The 14,712-nt window shown below is 42.6% G+C and overlaps 3 protein-coding genes across 4 annotated transcripts; all 3 read left to right on the top strand.

Moving 5' to 3' along the window:
* Window positions 1-111: 111 nt before the first annotated feature.
* On the top strand, window positions 112-7,675 carry LOC128441893 (mucin-2; the record flags this gene model as incomplete). Its single annotated transcript, XM_053424012.1, has 7 exons — window positions 112-491; window positions 3,067-3,832; window positions 6,179-6,315; window positions 6,402-6,565; window positions 6,723-6,789; window positions 7,088-7,167; window positions 7,467-7,675. Coding segments are annotated over 7 exons (1,803 nt in total), but the record flags the coding sequence as incomplete, so codon positions are not given.
* Window positions 6,721-9,838, top strand: LOC128441831 (neurofascin). Its single transcript, XM_053423940.1, has 8 exons — window positions 6,721-6,789; window positions 7,088-7,377; window positions 7,467-7,640; window positions 7,735-7,866; window positions 8,358-8,427; window positions 8,919-8,930; window positions 9,111-9,146; window positions 9,324-9,838. Exons 4-8 carry the CDS (start codon window positions 7,788-7,790, stop codon window positions 9,553-9,555), a joined length of 429 nt encoding a protein of 142 aa, XP_053279915.1. The 5' UTR covers window positions 6,721-6,789; window positions 7,088-7,377; window positions 7,467-7,640; window positions 7,735-7,787; the 3' UTR covers window positions 9,556-9,838.
* Window positions 9,839-9,970: 132 nt separating this feature from the next.
* LOC128441830 (acidic mammalian chitinase) lies at window positions 9,971-13,515 on the top strand. 2 transcript variants are annotated; one of them, XM_053423939.1, is made up of 11 exons: window positions 9,971-10,155; window positions 10,253-10,302; window positions 10,383-10,587; window positions 10,663-10,719; window positions 10,810-10,975; window positions 11,063-11,187; window positions 11,264-11,387; window positions 11,947-12,129; window positions 12,206-12,322; window positions 12,412-12,544; window positions 12,645-13,515. In XM_053423939.1, exons 3-11 carry the CDS (start codon window positions 10,451-10,453, stop codon window positions 12,920-12,922), a joined length of 1,320 nt encoding a protein of 439 aa, XP_053279914.1. In that variant the 5' UTR covers window positions 9,971-10,155; window positions 10,253-10,302; window positions 10,383-10,450; the 3' UTR covers window positions 12,923-13,515. The 2 variants fall into 2 exon arrangements, with proteins under 2 accessions (XP_053279914.1, XP_053279913.1); XM_053423938.1 differs by having other exon boundaries at window positions 9,989-10,155; window positions 10,253-10,279.
* The last annotated feature ends 1,197 nt before the right edge of the window (window positions 13,516-14,712 follow it).

Genomic DNA, 14,712 nt, shown 5'->3' with positions numbered 1-14,712 from the left:
ACTACTCCAACTACTTCTACCACGACCCCAACTACCACTACAACAACTCCAACGACCACAACAACTACTCCAACTACCAGTACCACAACCCCAACAACCACTACAACAAGTCCAACGACCACAACAACTACTCCTACTACTTCTACCACAACCCCAACTACCACTACAACAACTCCAACGACCACAACAACAACTCCAACTACCACTACCACAACCCCAACTACAACTACAAAAACTCCAATGACCACGACTAATCCAACTACCACACCTCCAACTACCACAACTACTCCAACTACCACAACAACTACTCCAACTACCACTACCACAACCTCAACCACCACTACAACAACTCCAACGACCACAACAACTACTCCAACTACTTCTACCACGACCCCAACTACCACTACAACAACTCCAACGACCACAACAACTACTCCAACTACCACTACCAGAACCCCAACAACCACTACAACAACTCCAGCTACCACAACATCTACTCCAACTTCCACTACAACAACTCCAACTACCACAACAACAACTCCAATGACCACAACAACTACTCCAACTACCACTACCACAACCCCAACAACCACTACAACAACTCCAACGACCACAACAACTATTCCTACTACTTCTACCACAACCCCAACAACCATTACAACAACTCCAACTACTGCTACCCCAACTACCACTACAACAACTCCAACGACCACAACAACTACTCCGACTACTTCTACCACAACCCCAACTACCACTACCACAACTCCAGCTACCACAACAACTACTCCAACTTCCACTACAACAACTCCAGCTACCACAACAACAACTCCAACGACCACAACAACTACTCCAACTACCACAACAACTACTCCAACTACCAATACCACAACCCCAACTACCACTTCCACAACTCCAGTGACCACAACAACTTCTCCAATTACCACTACCACAACCCCAACAACCACTACAACAACTCCAACTACTGCTACCCCAACTACCACTACAACAACTCCAACGACCACAACAACTACTCCGACTACTTCTACCACAACCCCAACTACCACTACCACAACTCCAGCTACCACAACAACTACTCCAACTTCCACTACAACAAGAACTCCAACGTCCACAACAACTACTCCAACTACTACTACCAGAACGACCACAACAACTACTCCAACTACCACAACAACTACTCCAACTACCACTACCACAACCCCAACTACCACTTCCACAACTCCAATGACCACAACAACTACTCAAACTACCACTACCAAAACCCCAACAACCATTACAACAACTCCAGCTACCACAACATCTACTCCAACTTCCACTACAACAACTCCAACTACCACAACAACAACTCCAATGACCACAACAACTACTCCAACTACCACAACAACTACTCCAACTACCAATACCACAACCCCAACTACCACTTCCACAACTCCAGTGACCACAACTTCTCCAACTACCACTACCACAACCCCAACAACCATTACAACAACTCCAACTACTGCTACCCCAACTACCACTACAACAACTCCAACGACCACAACAACTACTCCGACTACTTCTACCACAACCCCAACTACCACTACCACAACTCCAGCTACCACAACAACTACTCCAACTTCCACTACAACAAGAACTCCAACGTCCACAACAACTACTCCAACTACTACTACCACAACGACCACAACAACTACTCCAACTACCACAACAACTACTCCAACTACCACTACCACAACCCCAACTACCACTTCCACAACTCCAATGACCACAACAACTACTCCAACTACCACTACCAAAACCCCAACAACCACTACAACAACTCCAGCTACCACAACATCTACTCCAACTTCCACTACCACAACCCCAACAACCACTACAACAACTCCAACGACCACAACAACTACTCCTACTACTTCTACCACAACCCCAACTTCCACTACAACAACTCCAACAACCACAACAACTACTCCAACTACCACTACCACAACCCCAACTACCACTTCCACAACTCCAATGACCACAACAACTACTCCAACTACCACTACCAAAACCCCAACAACCACTACAACAACTCCAGCTACCACAACATCTACTCCAACTTCCACTACCACAACCCCAACAACCACTACAACAACTCCAACGACCACAACAACTACTCCTACTACTTCTACCACAACCCCAACTTCCACTACAACAACTCCAACAACCACAACAACAACTCCAACTACCACTACCACAACCCCAACTACCACTACAACAACTCCAATGACCACGACTAATCCAACTACCACACCTCCAACTACCACAACTACTCCAACTACCACAACAACTACTCCAACTACCACTACCACAACCTTAACCACCACTACAACAACTCCAACGACCACAACAACTACTCCAACTACTTCTACCACGACCCCAACTACCACTACAACAACTCCAACGACCACAACAACTACTCCAACTACCACTACCACAACCCCAACAACCACTACAACAACTCCAGCTACCACAACATCTACCCCAACTACCACTACAACAACTCCAACGACCACAACAACTACTCCGACTACTTCTACCACAACCCCAACTACCACTACCACAACTCCAGCTACCACAACAACTACTCCAACTTCCACTACAACAAGAACTCCAACGTCCACAACAACTACTCCTACTACTACTACCACAACGACCACAACACCTACTCCAACTACCACAACAACTACTCCAACTACCACTACCACAACCCCAACTACCACTTCCACAACTCCAATGACCACAACAACTACTCCAACTACCACTACCACAACCCCAACAACCACTACAACAACTCCAGCTACCACAACATCTACTCCAACTTCCACTACCACAACCCCAACAACCACTACAACAACTCCAACGACCACAACAACTACTCCTACTACTTCTACCACAACCCCAACTACCACTACAACAACTCCAACGACCACAACAACAACTCCAACTACCACTACCACACCTCCAACTACCACAACTACTCCCAACTACCACAACAACTACTCCAACTACCACTACCACAACCTTAACCACCACTACAACAACTCCAACGACCACAACAACTACTCCAACTACTTCTACCACGACCCCAACTACCACTACAACAACTCCAACGACCACAACAACTACTCCAACTACCACTACCACAACCCCAACAACCACTACAACAACTCCAGCTACCACAACATCTACTCCAACTTCCACTACAACAACTCCAACTACCACAACAACAACTCCAATGACCACAACAACTACTCCAACTACCACAACCACAACCCCAACAACCACTACAACAACTCCAACGACCACAACAACTACTCCTACTACTTCTACCACAACCCCAACTACCACTACAACAACTCCAACGACCACAACAACTACTCCAACTACTTCTACCACAACCCCAACTACCACTACTACAACTCCAGCTACCACAACAACTACTCCAACTTCCACTACAACAACTCCAGCTACCACAACAACAACTCCAACGACCACAACAACTACTCCAACTAGCACAACAACTTCTCCAACTACCAATACCACAACCCCAACTACCACTTCCACAACTCCAGTGACCACAACAACTTCTCCAACTACCACTACCACAACCCCAACAACCACTACAACAACTCCAACTACTGCTACCCCAACTACCACTACAACAACTCCAACGACCACAACAACTACTCCGACTACTTCTACCACAACGACCACAACAACTACTCCAACTACCACAACAACTACTCCAACTACCACTACCACAACCCCAACTACCACTTCCACAACTCCAACGACCACAACAACTACTACTATAATTGATGTTCAAGGTCCCTGTAATGGACAAACGACGGGGCTGTTCCCAAATCCCTCAGACAAAGCTACTTATTATTAAGGAGCCCTGGACTGTTCAGTACCAGGGCTCCTAAAGTGTCCAGTTGGAAAGGAATTCAAGAAAAGAGACAACGAATGCATATAACTTTAAAGAGTTGCAAGTTGTATTTTAATATTTATCCTCGTCAACTGCAGTAGTCACTATTACAAATTATATTACTACAATTTCCTCTGATTATTCAATTGTTTGTTTTTCAGCCTCACTTATCTACACATAATTGAAAAACGCAATTTATTCTTCATCATTAAAATTATAGACGAAACTCTTAACATTTATAGATTTATTTCCATAATCTGCCTATCACCTATCAAATCTCCTCTAATCCATGTATTTTTAATAAAAACATTATTTATTTTTATTTATTAATATGTCATACAAACAACTGTACTGTGTCGTTACAACTGTTGTCCTGATACTGTCCTTAAATCATACTTGTATCTACAGTGCCTTGCATAAGTATTCACCCCCCTTGGACTTTTTCCCATTATGTACTGTTACTAACTGGAATTCAAATAGACTTAAATAAACTTTTTCCCGTTTGATCAACAAAACATGCATAGTACTTTGGAGGTGCAAAATAAATTTTATTGTGACACAAACAATAATGAAAACAAAAAAGTTGACATCTGTTGGGTATTCACCCCCCTGTGTCAATACTTGGTAGAACCCCCTTCCGCTGCAATTACAGCTGCAAGTCTTTTGGGGTATGTCTCTACCAGCTTTGCACATCTAGAGATGGAAAGGTTTGTCCATTCTTCTTGGCAAAAAATATGAAGCTCAGTCAGATTGGATGGAGACCGGCTGTGAACCGCAATCTTCAAGTCTTGCCATAGATTCTCTATTGGATTGAGGTCTGGGCTTTGACTGGGCCATTTTAAGACATTAACATTCTTTAATCCAAACCATTCCTTTGTAGCTCTGGCTGTATGTTTAGGGTCATTGTCCTGCTGGAAGATGAACCTCCGCCCCAGTCTCAAGTCTTTTGCAGACTGCATCAGATTTTCTTCAAGGATTTCCCTGTATTTGGCTCCATCCATCTTTCCCTCTATTCTGACCAGTTTCCCTGTACCTGCTGAAGAGAAGCATCCCCACAGCATGATGCTACCACCACCATGTTTCACTGTTGGGATGGTGTGCTCAGGGTGATGGGCAGTGTTGGGTTTTCGCCACACATAGCGTTTTGCATTGAGGCCAAAAAGTTCAATTTTGGTCTCATCTGACCAGAGCACCTTCTTCCACATGTTTGCTGTGTCTCCCACATGGCTTCTGGCAAACTCCAAACGGGATTTTTTTATGGATCCCTTTCAACAATGGCTTTCTTCTTGCCACTCTTCCATAAAGGCCAGATTTGTGGAGTAGACGACTAATAGTTGTCCTGTGGACAGATTCTCCCACCTCAGCTGTGGATCTCTGCAACTCCTCCAGAGTAACCATGGGCCTCCTGGTTGCTTCTCTGATTAATTTTCTCCTTGTCCGACTCTTCAGTTTGGGTGGACGGCCTCCTCTTGGTAGGTTTGCGGTTGTGCCATATTCTTTCCATTTTCTTATGATGGATTTTATGGTGCTCAGAGAGATGTTCAAAGCTCTGGATATTTTTTTATAACCTAACCCTGCTTCATATTTCTCCACAACTTTATCCCTGACCTGTTTGGTGAGCTCCTTGGTCTTCATGATGCTGTTTGTTCAGTAATGATCTCCAACAAACTCTGAGTCCGTCACAGAACAGGTGTATTTATACTGAGATTAAATTGCAGACAGGTGGACCCTATTTACTAATTATGTGACTTGCAAATGTGACTTGTGAATGCAATTAGTCGCACCAGATCTTTGTTAGGGGTTTCACAGTAAAGGGGGTGAATACATATGCACTTAACACTTTTCAGATTTTTATTTGTAAATAATTGTGAAATCCATGTAATATTTCCCCCCACTTCCAAATGATGCACTATTTTGTGTTGGTCCATTACATAAACTCACGATGAAATCAATTTTAATCTGTGGTTATACCATGACAATGTAGAAAAGTCCAAAGGGGGTGAATACTTATGCAAGGCACTGTATATATATATATATTCAATGGTTTTGATTATTGGCTCTACAACTATAAAAAATTCAATACATAATACGATAGATTGATAATGAATTGATGATGTTGCTGTTGTTGTTGTAGTTTTGTTTCGTAAAACACCAAAACACAACACACATGATCTCAAATCTTTACGTTATAAGATCGAGACCTCATCATTTCCTCCGGATGCAACACCACGGATCCTCGCTCCCAGGAATGACCTCATCAAGGTGATAGAGGGAAGTCGCGCTTTCTTAGATTGCCGCTACTTCGGTTCTCCGGTGCCTGAGTTACGATGGTGAGAACAAACTGACGATTACATCTCAAGAGGGAGTTCACAGTATGTCTATGTACTGTTAGTTTATGGGTCTGCTCACACAACAGGTCTAAATATGGACAGGGGAATCTGGAGGGAAAGCACTTTAAGACCCACGGTAACGGGACCCTGGAGATCAAAAATATCCAGATAGAGGACCAGGGAACGTACGTGTGTGTCGTCAGCAACATCGCAGGCCGGGATGAAAGTCAAGTCCTGATAGAGGTCAAAGGTTAGGATCACATTGTTTCACACTATAACTCTTTTTGTATTATGAATCAAACTTTACACGGACACACCTTTCGGTTCTTCTCAGAGCCCACATTGATTGTGACAAGACCACAGAGTATGAAAGTGATCCGTTGAAGCGACGTGCGATTCGAGTGCAGCGGACAGCAGCACTCCTGTCACAACCAGCTGGATGAAAGACAAGAAGCTGCTCAGTCTCGGCTGGAGGTGAGTCCTTTTTCAAATGTCAGTCCCCTAACTATGCCCCATTGTTGTGTTATAAAGATCCATTCATTATTTTCTCGGAAATAAGTGTAAAGAATCTTGGATTGGCCCCTTTGTCCCGATCCGTGCTCCAATTCAATTGGTTTCTTGACACATGTCCCATCTTTCCACCGAGTTGCATGTAAATCTGTTTAGCTGCTTTTGTCCTTGGTGGAAGTAATAAATTCCATAGAGTCAAATACATATATATGTTTTCACTACATATCAAATGTGTTACTCACTGAAACTCTGTGCCCCTCAGAATCTCCCTGGACGAGTCAAATCTGGTCATCACGAATGTGAACCTAGGCGATGAGGGAGATTACACCTGTGTCATCAAGAGTGAGCTGGACCAGAAATCAGTCTCAGGACAGGTTAAATAACAGAAAAGGAAATGGTTTAATTCACCAAGGCTGGCAAAGTTCTTCTCATGAAACCTAAGTCAGCATAACACATAATAGCACAGTTGAATATGCACTCGGAGACCAAAGTACCATTGAAGTGTGTTCTCCAGCGGGTAATGAACACTTGTCTATGCACTGCACTGAGCAGGTAAGGTACTTAATGGCTCAGTTGTGTGCACTCGAGCAGCATCAAGTGTTCTCCCAGCTCACAGCTACAAACTTCTTCTCTGGTCCCAGTGAATGCCACCAGGGGAGAGGAGCTGCGAGTGGAGGAGTTCACTCCAAACGTAACGAGCTTCTCCCTCCGACGATTCGACCGCTACACTCGATACCGGTTCTCTGTGGCGGCGCGAACTCACCTCGGAATAGGGGAATGGCACACGGAGGAGTCGCAGCACTACACCACGGAAAGTAATATACTTAACATGTCATTTTCTACCAAATGAACAAAATAATGTTGATTTTGGTTGATGTGTATATTCATATGTTTACGTGTGTGTCTCAGCGTATGCTCAGGACCAGGTGGACATCACCACTCAGGGCTGGTTCATCGGGACCATGTGCGCTGTGGCTCTCATCGTGCTCATACTTCTCATAGTCTGCTTCATCAAGAGGAGCCGAGGGGGGAAATATCCAGGTAGGCTGGTAGCTCATGGCCAAGTTATCGATGGACTGAAAAAATATCTGATAGCATTTTCATATTAAGTAAATTAATAATTCATGATAATAAGTCAGCCAGTGGCCAGAAGCATTCTTTATTTGGGTTGTCTGCCCGTCCATCTAAACATATGTCTGGATTGGCTTGATGGAATCGTTAAGTTGGACCCAAGCATGAGCTGATTTGGGTTTGATGTTGACTCCTTGAATATGAGATCCCATCAGGGAATTTCTATTTAGATTTTGGCCAATTGTCACTTGGACATCAAAGATTAAATGTCTCAGGGTGGTAATTTTAGTTTTAGCTATTATTCCAGTTTCCCAAGTATGAAAATATTAATTTCCCTTGTTGTCCAATGATGAAAAAACTCCAAACAAGACAAAAACAATATGCTTAAAAGTGTCACATTAAAAAGTTGATATGATCACTGGTGTTTCTCTCATAACAAGGCAGCTTTGTTTTAATTTCAGTACGAGAAAAGAAGGACATCTCACTGGAGCCGGTAGATGACAAAGACCAAGAGGGATCATTCGATTATCGGTAAGAAGTGAAGGAAAGAGCTGGTTGAAAATAAACAAAACAAACAAACAACAATACCCATTCTGTATGAAACTGTGCGTTTTTGTTTTCAAGTTTTCAGTTCATAATATAAATGATGCTCTTGTGAAGATATAATTGTGCAGTAACAAATACACTGGCCATTGATTTCCTTTGAAGATGTGCAGTAGAATTTTCCTTGGTGAATTAAAGCTGCTCTGTGGAGTTATCATATAAAATAAATATACATTTCTAAGTTTCTATGTTGTGTTACGAAATAAAACGCTTCCTGTTTTTATAAAAATTGCTGCATTAAGCTACTACTGTTTAAAAGCTCTACAGGATACCTTTAATGGTGATGAAGAGTCAACTCGATGCTGCACGGGTACAAACTCAATAACAGTTTGTATAATAACTCTTTGATGTCTTTTTTTGTTTCTGTGTTCTCCCCAAACACCTCAACCCTGTTCTTTTTGGCTCTGAATCACTGAAAGGTCTCTTGAAAGGTATGAAAAGACCAAATGTTGACATGACTGACAGTTCAACTTTACAATCCTGAACAGATGCTAAATAGATGATGCAGCCTTTGTAAATAGCAGACTTAAATATGACATTTGATCATATTGTGAATATATGATGAAGGAAGTGTGATCCATCCTCTCTTACAACGATCTTTTGTTTTGTAGGATTGCTCGTGTCTCCACTCTTCCCTACCCTCGGAGGTACGTACATGTATATTGTGAAGCCCTGCCAAGTAAAACTGATTGATAGGAAGGAAATAAATGATCATACACGAATAATTCACTTCATACTTTCGATTTTGAGTTTTAAGCATATTTTCTGTTTTCAAAATGCACCTCTGACACGGAGCTTTTATTTGTTTTGCCATTATTTTGCAGGGAGGAAGAGAGAGGGCTTCAGAGAGGCCAGCTGTCCATAGAGACAATGATGAAGCCATCCGAGAGCGACGACAGTCTGGTGGACTACGGAGATGGAGGAGAGGTCCCGTTCAACGAGGACGGCTCCTTCATCGGCCAGTACACGGGAACCAGGAGAGACGTCAGGGAGCTGGAATTCGTCGGAGGCCTTGAGCTTCACTCTCCGATGAACACCATCTACTCCCTGGCATGAAACTCATCATCCTCTCATTCGTTCGGGTTGTGTCCGTTCAGCTTCGACCGCGAACTAAGAACCTGGAGGAACTGCTGGTGCTGGTGGTTTGTCGGTGGATGTGAACGGCGGGAGACCGTAGCTGTTACACCCTCATGTATCAGAAGAAGAAAACAGTGGAAAGTTGAGACAATGATTCTAGAGAGATGCTTAATCATCTGGTGAAAAGGAAGCTTGGCCTTTTCTTTTGTAAATAAAACAATCTCCTGTTTATGCACAGACCGACGCCTACGATGAATTATGGAGCGACACTGGCCCCCCCTATGGACTCTGTACCCGTTGAGTAAGAACTTATCTGTCCATAATCTGAACCACAAACATTCTCTCAAGCGCAGGTTTTCTTTGGGAGGTTAAAGGTCAAATAATTAGTTATTTGACTGACCTTAAGGACGCAACAGTTTTGTGTACTGAACCTTTTTTGTGACACAATGTGTTTGTGGTTAACGATTACCGTGGCGTGTGTAGCTTCCACAAGCAATACAAATTCAGTAAGTGTTCACTTTCGACTGCAAGAGCTCGGTCGAGGGACGTTCACCATGAACAAGCTGATTCTACTTGCAGGTAAGTTGCGATAAAAACCTACATGATTGTTTTCTTGAATTGTTTTCTTGTCTTTTATTTACGCAATGTTAATGGACTAACTATCTCTCTTTAAAAGGTCTCTGTCTTTCCCTTGGCAGTGTGGGTGAGTTCATGAATTAATCAGTGGTAAATGCCAGCACTCATTTTTAATTATGACATTTTCGGACAGAAATAATAAAGAATTAATTCCTTTTTCATATGTTAAGTGTCATCTGCCAGACTGGTGTGTTATTTCACGAACTGGTCCCAGTACAGACCCGGCAATGGGAAGTTTATGCCGTCCGATGTGGACCCAAACCTGTGCACCCACCTGATCTATGCCTTTGGTGGTATTAATGGGGCAAATGAGTTAGTCACCATAGAATGGAATGATGAGCAACTCTATAAATCCTTTAATGGACTCAAACAGAGGTCAGTCCGAGGTTCTCTGACATATTTTGTTGTCAAATCAATATTTGTTCCAACTAATTTTTTACTTTCACACAGGAATCCAGCTCTAAAAACACTGTTGGCAGTTGGCGGCTGGAACTTTGGAACGCAAAAGTGAGATGATTTGCATAAAACAAATCAATGTAGGTCAATATATGTTGAATTATGTCTTCTTCACCTTTCTGTCTCCAAAATGCTGCCCAGATTCACAACGATGGTGTCAACTCAAGCAAACAGACACATATTCATCCAGTCCTCCATCAAACTACTGAGAAAGTATGGTTTTGATGGATTGGACCTGGATTGGGAATACCCTGCTTCGAGAGAAAGTCCTCCCGAGGACCGGCAGAGATTCACTTTGTTGTGCAAGGTCAGGTCCAGAATTACTGTGCAGATGTTCAGCTGATGTTTCACATGAAGCATGACGTGACTATGACAACTGGTGACTTGCTTTCAGGAACTCCTGGAGGCCTACGAGGCCGAGAGGACAGCGGCCGGCAAACCCAGATTACTTATCACTGCTGCTGTGCCTGCTGGGAAAGGAACCATCGATAAAGGCTACGAAATTGCAGAGTTGGCAAAGTACGGCAAAATGTTCCTCTGCACATTATGATCAGCCGCCATCAGGTGTGAGTGAATGTTACTTGCATTTCATCAGGTACCTGGATTTTATCAATGTGATGACCTACGATTTTCACGGCACCTGGGAGAGGGTGACGGGACATAACAGCCCGTTGTTCAAAGGGTCCCAGGACACCGGGGACAATGTTTACCTAAATACTGTGAGTACACAGATTCATGTTCAGCTGCATCATGAACGCAAACATGTATTTATTATTATTATCATTATTATTATTCTCTGAGTTGGTTTTTACATCTGCCTGTTTTTATGTGTATAGCCAATTTGTGTATTTAAAAAAAAACTCAGAGGAAATTTTAAATATTGCAACATCAAAAAAAGGATGTCTGGTGGAAGAGTTGGTGCATGATTAACTCAGATTGGAAACAGTTTTAGCAAAATAATCCAGATGTGCATGAAGCATGTGATTTAAGGTTTCTGCTCACATGGAGAGATGAAGACTAGCCATAACATCAGATCTCAAAACCCACTGGATATTGTGTGTCAACACATTAGCCTCTGGGGGCAACAGCCAATATTCTGAGAGTGAATATAGGGGCCAATAGAACCCTCCCCTTAGCATTGGTCTTTCTCAATAAGCCCAGCTCTTTAAATTCACATAACAGGAAACACTTGCAGATTCTCCGGAAATATTGTTAAAATTTGCTAAACAAATTGATGAAAACTTGATTTCTGCCCGTCTCTTTTCATTTACATTTCAGGACTTAGCTATGAAGTACTGGCGGGACAAGGGAACACCTGTGGAAAAGCTCAATATGGGATTTGCGACATATGGGCGAACCTTTCGCCTGTCGTCTCAATCCAGTGCGGTCGGAGCACCGACCAGTGGTCCCGCATCTGCTGGTGCTTTCACGAGGGAGGCTGGCTTCTGGTCCTATTATGAGGTGCAACTGGTCGCTTTTTTGGTTGTTGAACTTAACTATCAGAGAGTAGGAATTTAGAATTTAACTCTCTTCTCAGATTTGCCCTTTTCTTCAAGGGGCGAGTGTCCAGTTGATCGAGGACCAGAAAGTTCCCTATGCCATTAAAAACAATGAGTGGGTCGGATATGACAACAAAGAAAGTTTTGAGACGAAGGTAGTTTTTCTTCTTCAAGGTCACGTTACAGACAGACAATGTTTCAATAGATTTGTTTTTCTTGAATGTTTCCGTTGTTACTCATCTAGGTTCGCTACCTAAAAGAAAACAGTTTTGGAGGAGCCTTTGTCTGGGCTCTGGATCTGGACGACTTCCATGGACAGTTCTGTCGACAAGGAAACTACACCCTCATCAATTATCTTCGTTCTCTTTTGGCCTCAGGTAAACATAAAATGACACGCTATAATGTTTCCTTTCATATGCATCAACAATAAATTCCGAGACCAGCTGATGACGAATGACATATCGTTCATATCTGCAGATCTTCCTCCCCTTCCCGCCACAGAAACGCCTCAGACTCAAGTGACACCAACCAAAGACCCTCCATACGTTACCCCTCATCCCAGACCCACAATCCCCACAATCCCCACATCACCCAGTACTTCAGACAACTTCTGTGCTACAAAGCCCGGTGGGATTTATGCCAAACCTGATGCCCCAGGTTCTTTTTACAATTGTGCCAACGGCATCACTTGGATCCAAAACTGCCCCCCTGCTTTGGTCTTCCGCCAGAGCTGCAAATGTTGTGATTGGCCCTAAAAGCTTCAACATTCTTAGTCATTTCACTTGCTGTGGTTATAATAGTGAGGTTTAAAAAAATCATTACCCTACAATTTCATGTTTAGTGTGGTGTAGAATTCCACTAAGTATACAGCAATTTACAGTATACTCAGTAAACAATCGGTGCACTATATAGGGCACAGGAATGTCACAAACATTCGGACTGCATTACGAAATGTGAACGATTTTTATGTCAGTCAATAGCAATAATTATATTATAATAAGAATTTATAATTCTTGATTGTGTAATTATCTTCTCTTTTTTATTTTTTTTCTATTGTGCAGCGCTTTGCTCCACTCTGGTTGTTTTTCAAATGAGCTTTACAGATAAACTTGATTTGATTTACTGATAAAAAGACAGATTTTGGCACGAGGCCGGACGAGCACATGACATCTAAAGAGGTTGTAATGTTCTAGCTCAGTCAGCAGTTAGAGCACTGGGATCTGTACTGAACACAGTTGCAACACAATGTTGAAAACTATATCTACAATTCATGTGTGTGTCCTGTACCTGAATTCACTTCTGGTGTTTGTAGTTTCTGTCGACATAAAAGTTCACTGTTCAGCATGGAGATACTCTTTGATACTTTCTGATACTCTCCTTGTCTCTTTTGGGATTCAATACATTTATTTATTAAGATCCGGCCTGTAATTACGTAGAGGGGCGGGGGCGTGACCCAAGGAAGAACTGATTCGATTTCGATGTACATTTGAATCCAGGATTTAATTCATAGATCTTGATGGAAAAAATCCGGCATGTTAAGGGGACGGTTGAGTTGAGCAATCTGATGCAGATGTAGAGGATTTTTATTTGGTTCCATAAAGTGATTGTCGTTTGTTCTTCCCTGAGTGCTGCTCAAGTTCATTGTGCAGCTCAGTCTCGGGCGTTTGCTCACAGGTGAGTGTTGAAACAGCATACAATGGGATGACAGTAATAGGATATGTACGCTAATTCTTATTATATTATGATTATTACAATAATTGATTCGTATTAATAATAAAATAAGCTCTGAACAAACAAATAATAAGCTCTGAACAAACAGTTACTAGATTGCATGTCATTTAGCTGACGCTTTTCTCCAAAGCGATTTACAATTAATTAGTGCATTCAACATCGATGAGAGGCCTTTTCTTGGGTTCAGCATCTTGCCCCTAGGACACTTCGGCTTGAGCTGTGATACGAGCTGTCGACCTCCTGGTTGGAACACAGCTTCGGCAACATTTTATGAATCAATTCTTCCCCCAAATTTCATGGTCGTCCATTCAGGAGTTTTTGTGTAATCCTAATAATTAACAGACGAATAAACACAGAAGGAAACATAACTTACTCAGCAGACGTCAATATTCCTACCTGCTCTAGATGCCCCTTCACCTGGTGGCCCTTTAGCTGACGGCCGTGCCATGACCTTATTACCAGGTCTGATGCTGGTAAGTAAAGAAAATATGTTACTTAACTTTAGTAGCTGTTCAACAGGTGTTCAACAGGTGCTGCCGGTAGCTTGAAATATGAGAGTCGACTCTATCATTTACTTAGTCATCCTAATCACTACTGCTCTCACTCTGACGTCCCGGCTCTCTTTTACGATTTAATGACAAGGCGGTGTAGCTCCAGCTTAATTAACTAGCATTTTAATTAGTATAAGGAATGCCATAAATTATAGCTCAGCCCAGGTATGTCCTGAATCGCACCCAGTGAGCGATGACATCAAGAGACAATGGAATGTTTTACATCTGCTGCACCCATGATACACTTCCCCTTGTAAAGCACA

The sequence above is a fragment of the Pleuronectes platessa genome, chromosome 6 (assembly GCF_947347685.1).
Source record: "Pleuronectes platessa chromosome 6, fPlePla1.1, whole genome shotgun sequence".
NCBI classification, from domain to species: domain Eukaryota; kingdom Metazoa; phylum Chordata; class Actinopteri; order Pleuronectiformes; family Pleuronectidae; genus Pleuronectes; species Pleuronectes platessa.
Note: the sequence above shows the minus strand (reverse complement) of the source record. Positions and strands in the feature narration are given on the sequence as shown.

Bases quoted from the DNA above. Each gene is read 5' to 3' on its own strand.
- LOC128441831 (XM_053423940.1), top strand. From the start codon at position 7,788: ATGTGCGCTGTGGCTCTCATCGTGCTCATACTTCTCATAGTCTGCTTC. The intron at 7,867-8,357 runs GTAGGCTGGTAG...TTTTAATTTCAG, and splicing joins CCGAGGGGGGAAATATCCAG to TACGAGAAAAGAAGGACATC. The intron at 9,147-9,323 runs GTACGTACATGT...ATTATTTTGCAG, and splicing joins ACTCTTCCCTACCCTCGGAG to GGAGGAAGAGAGAGGGCTTC.
- LOC128441830 (XM_053423938.1), top strand. From the start codon at position 10,023: ATGTGTTTGTGGTTAACGATTACCGTGGCGTGTGTAGCTTCCACAAGC. The intron at 11,188-11,263 runs GTACGGCAAAAT...GCATTTCATCAG, and splicing joins GAAATTGCAGAGTTGGCAAA to GTACCTGGATTTTATCAATG. The intron at 12,323-12,411 runs GTAGTTTTTCTT...TTACTCATCTAG, and splicing joins AAGAAAGTTTTGAGACGAAG to GTTCGCTACCTAAAAGAAAA.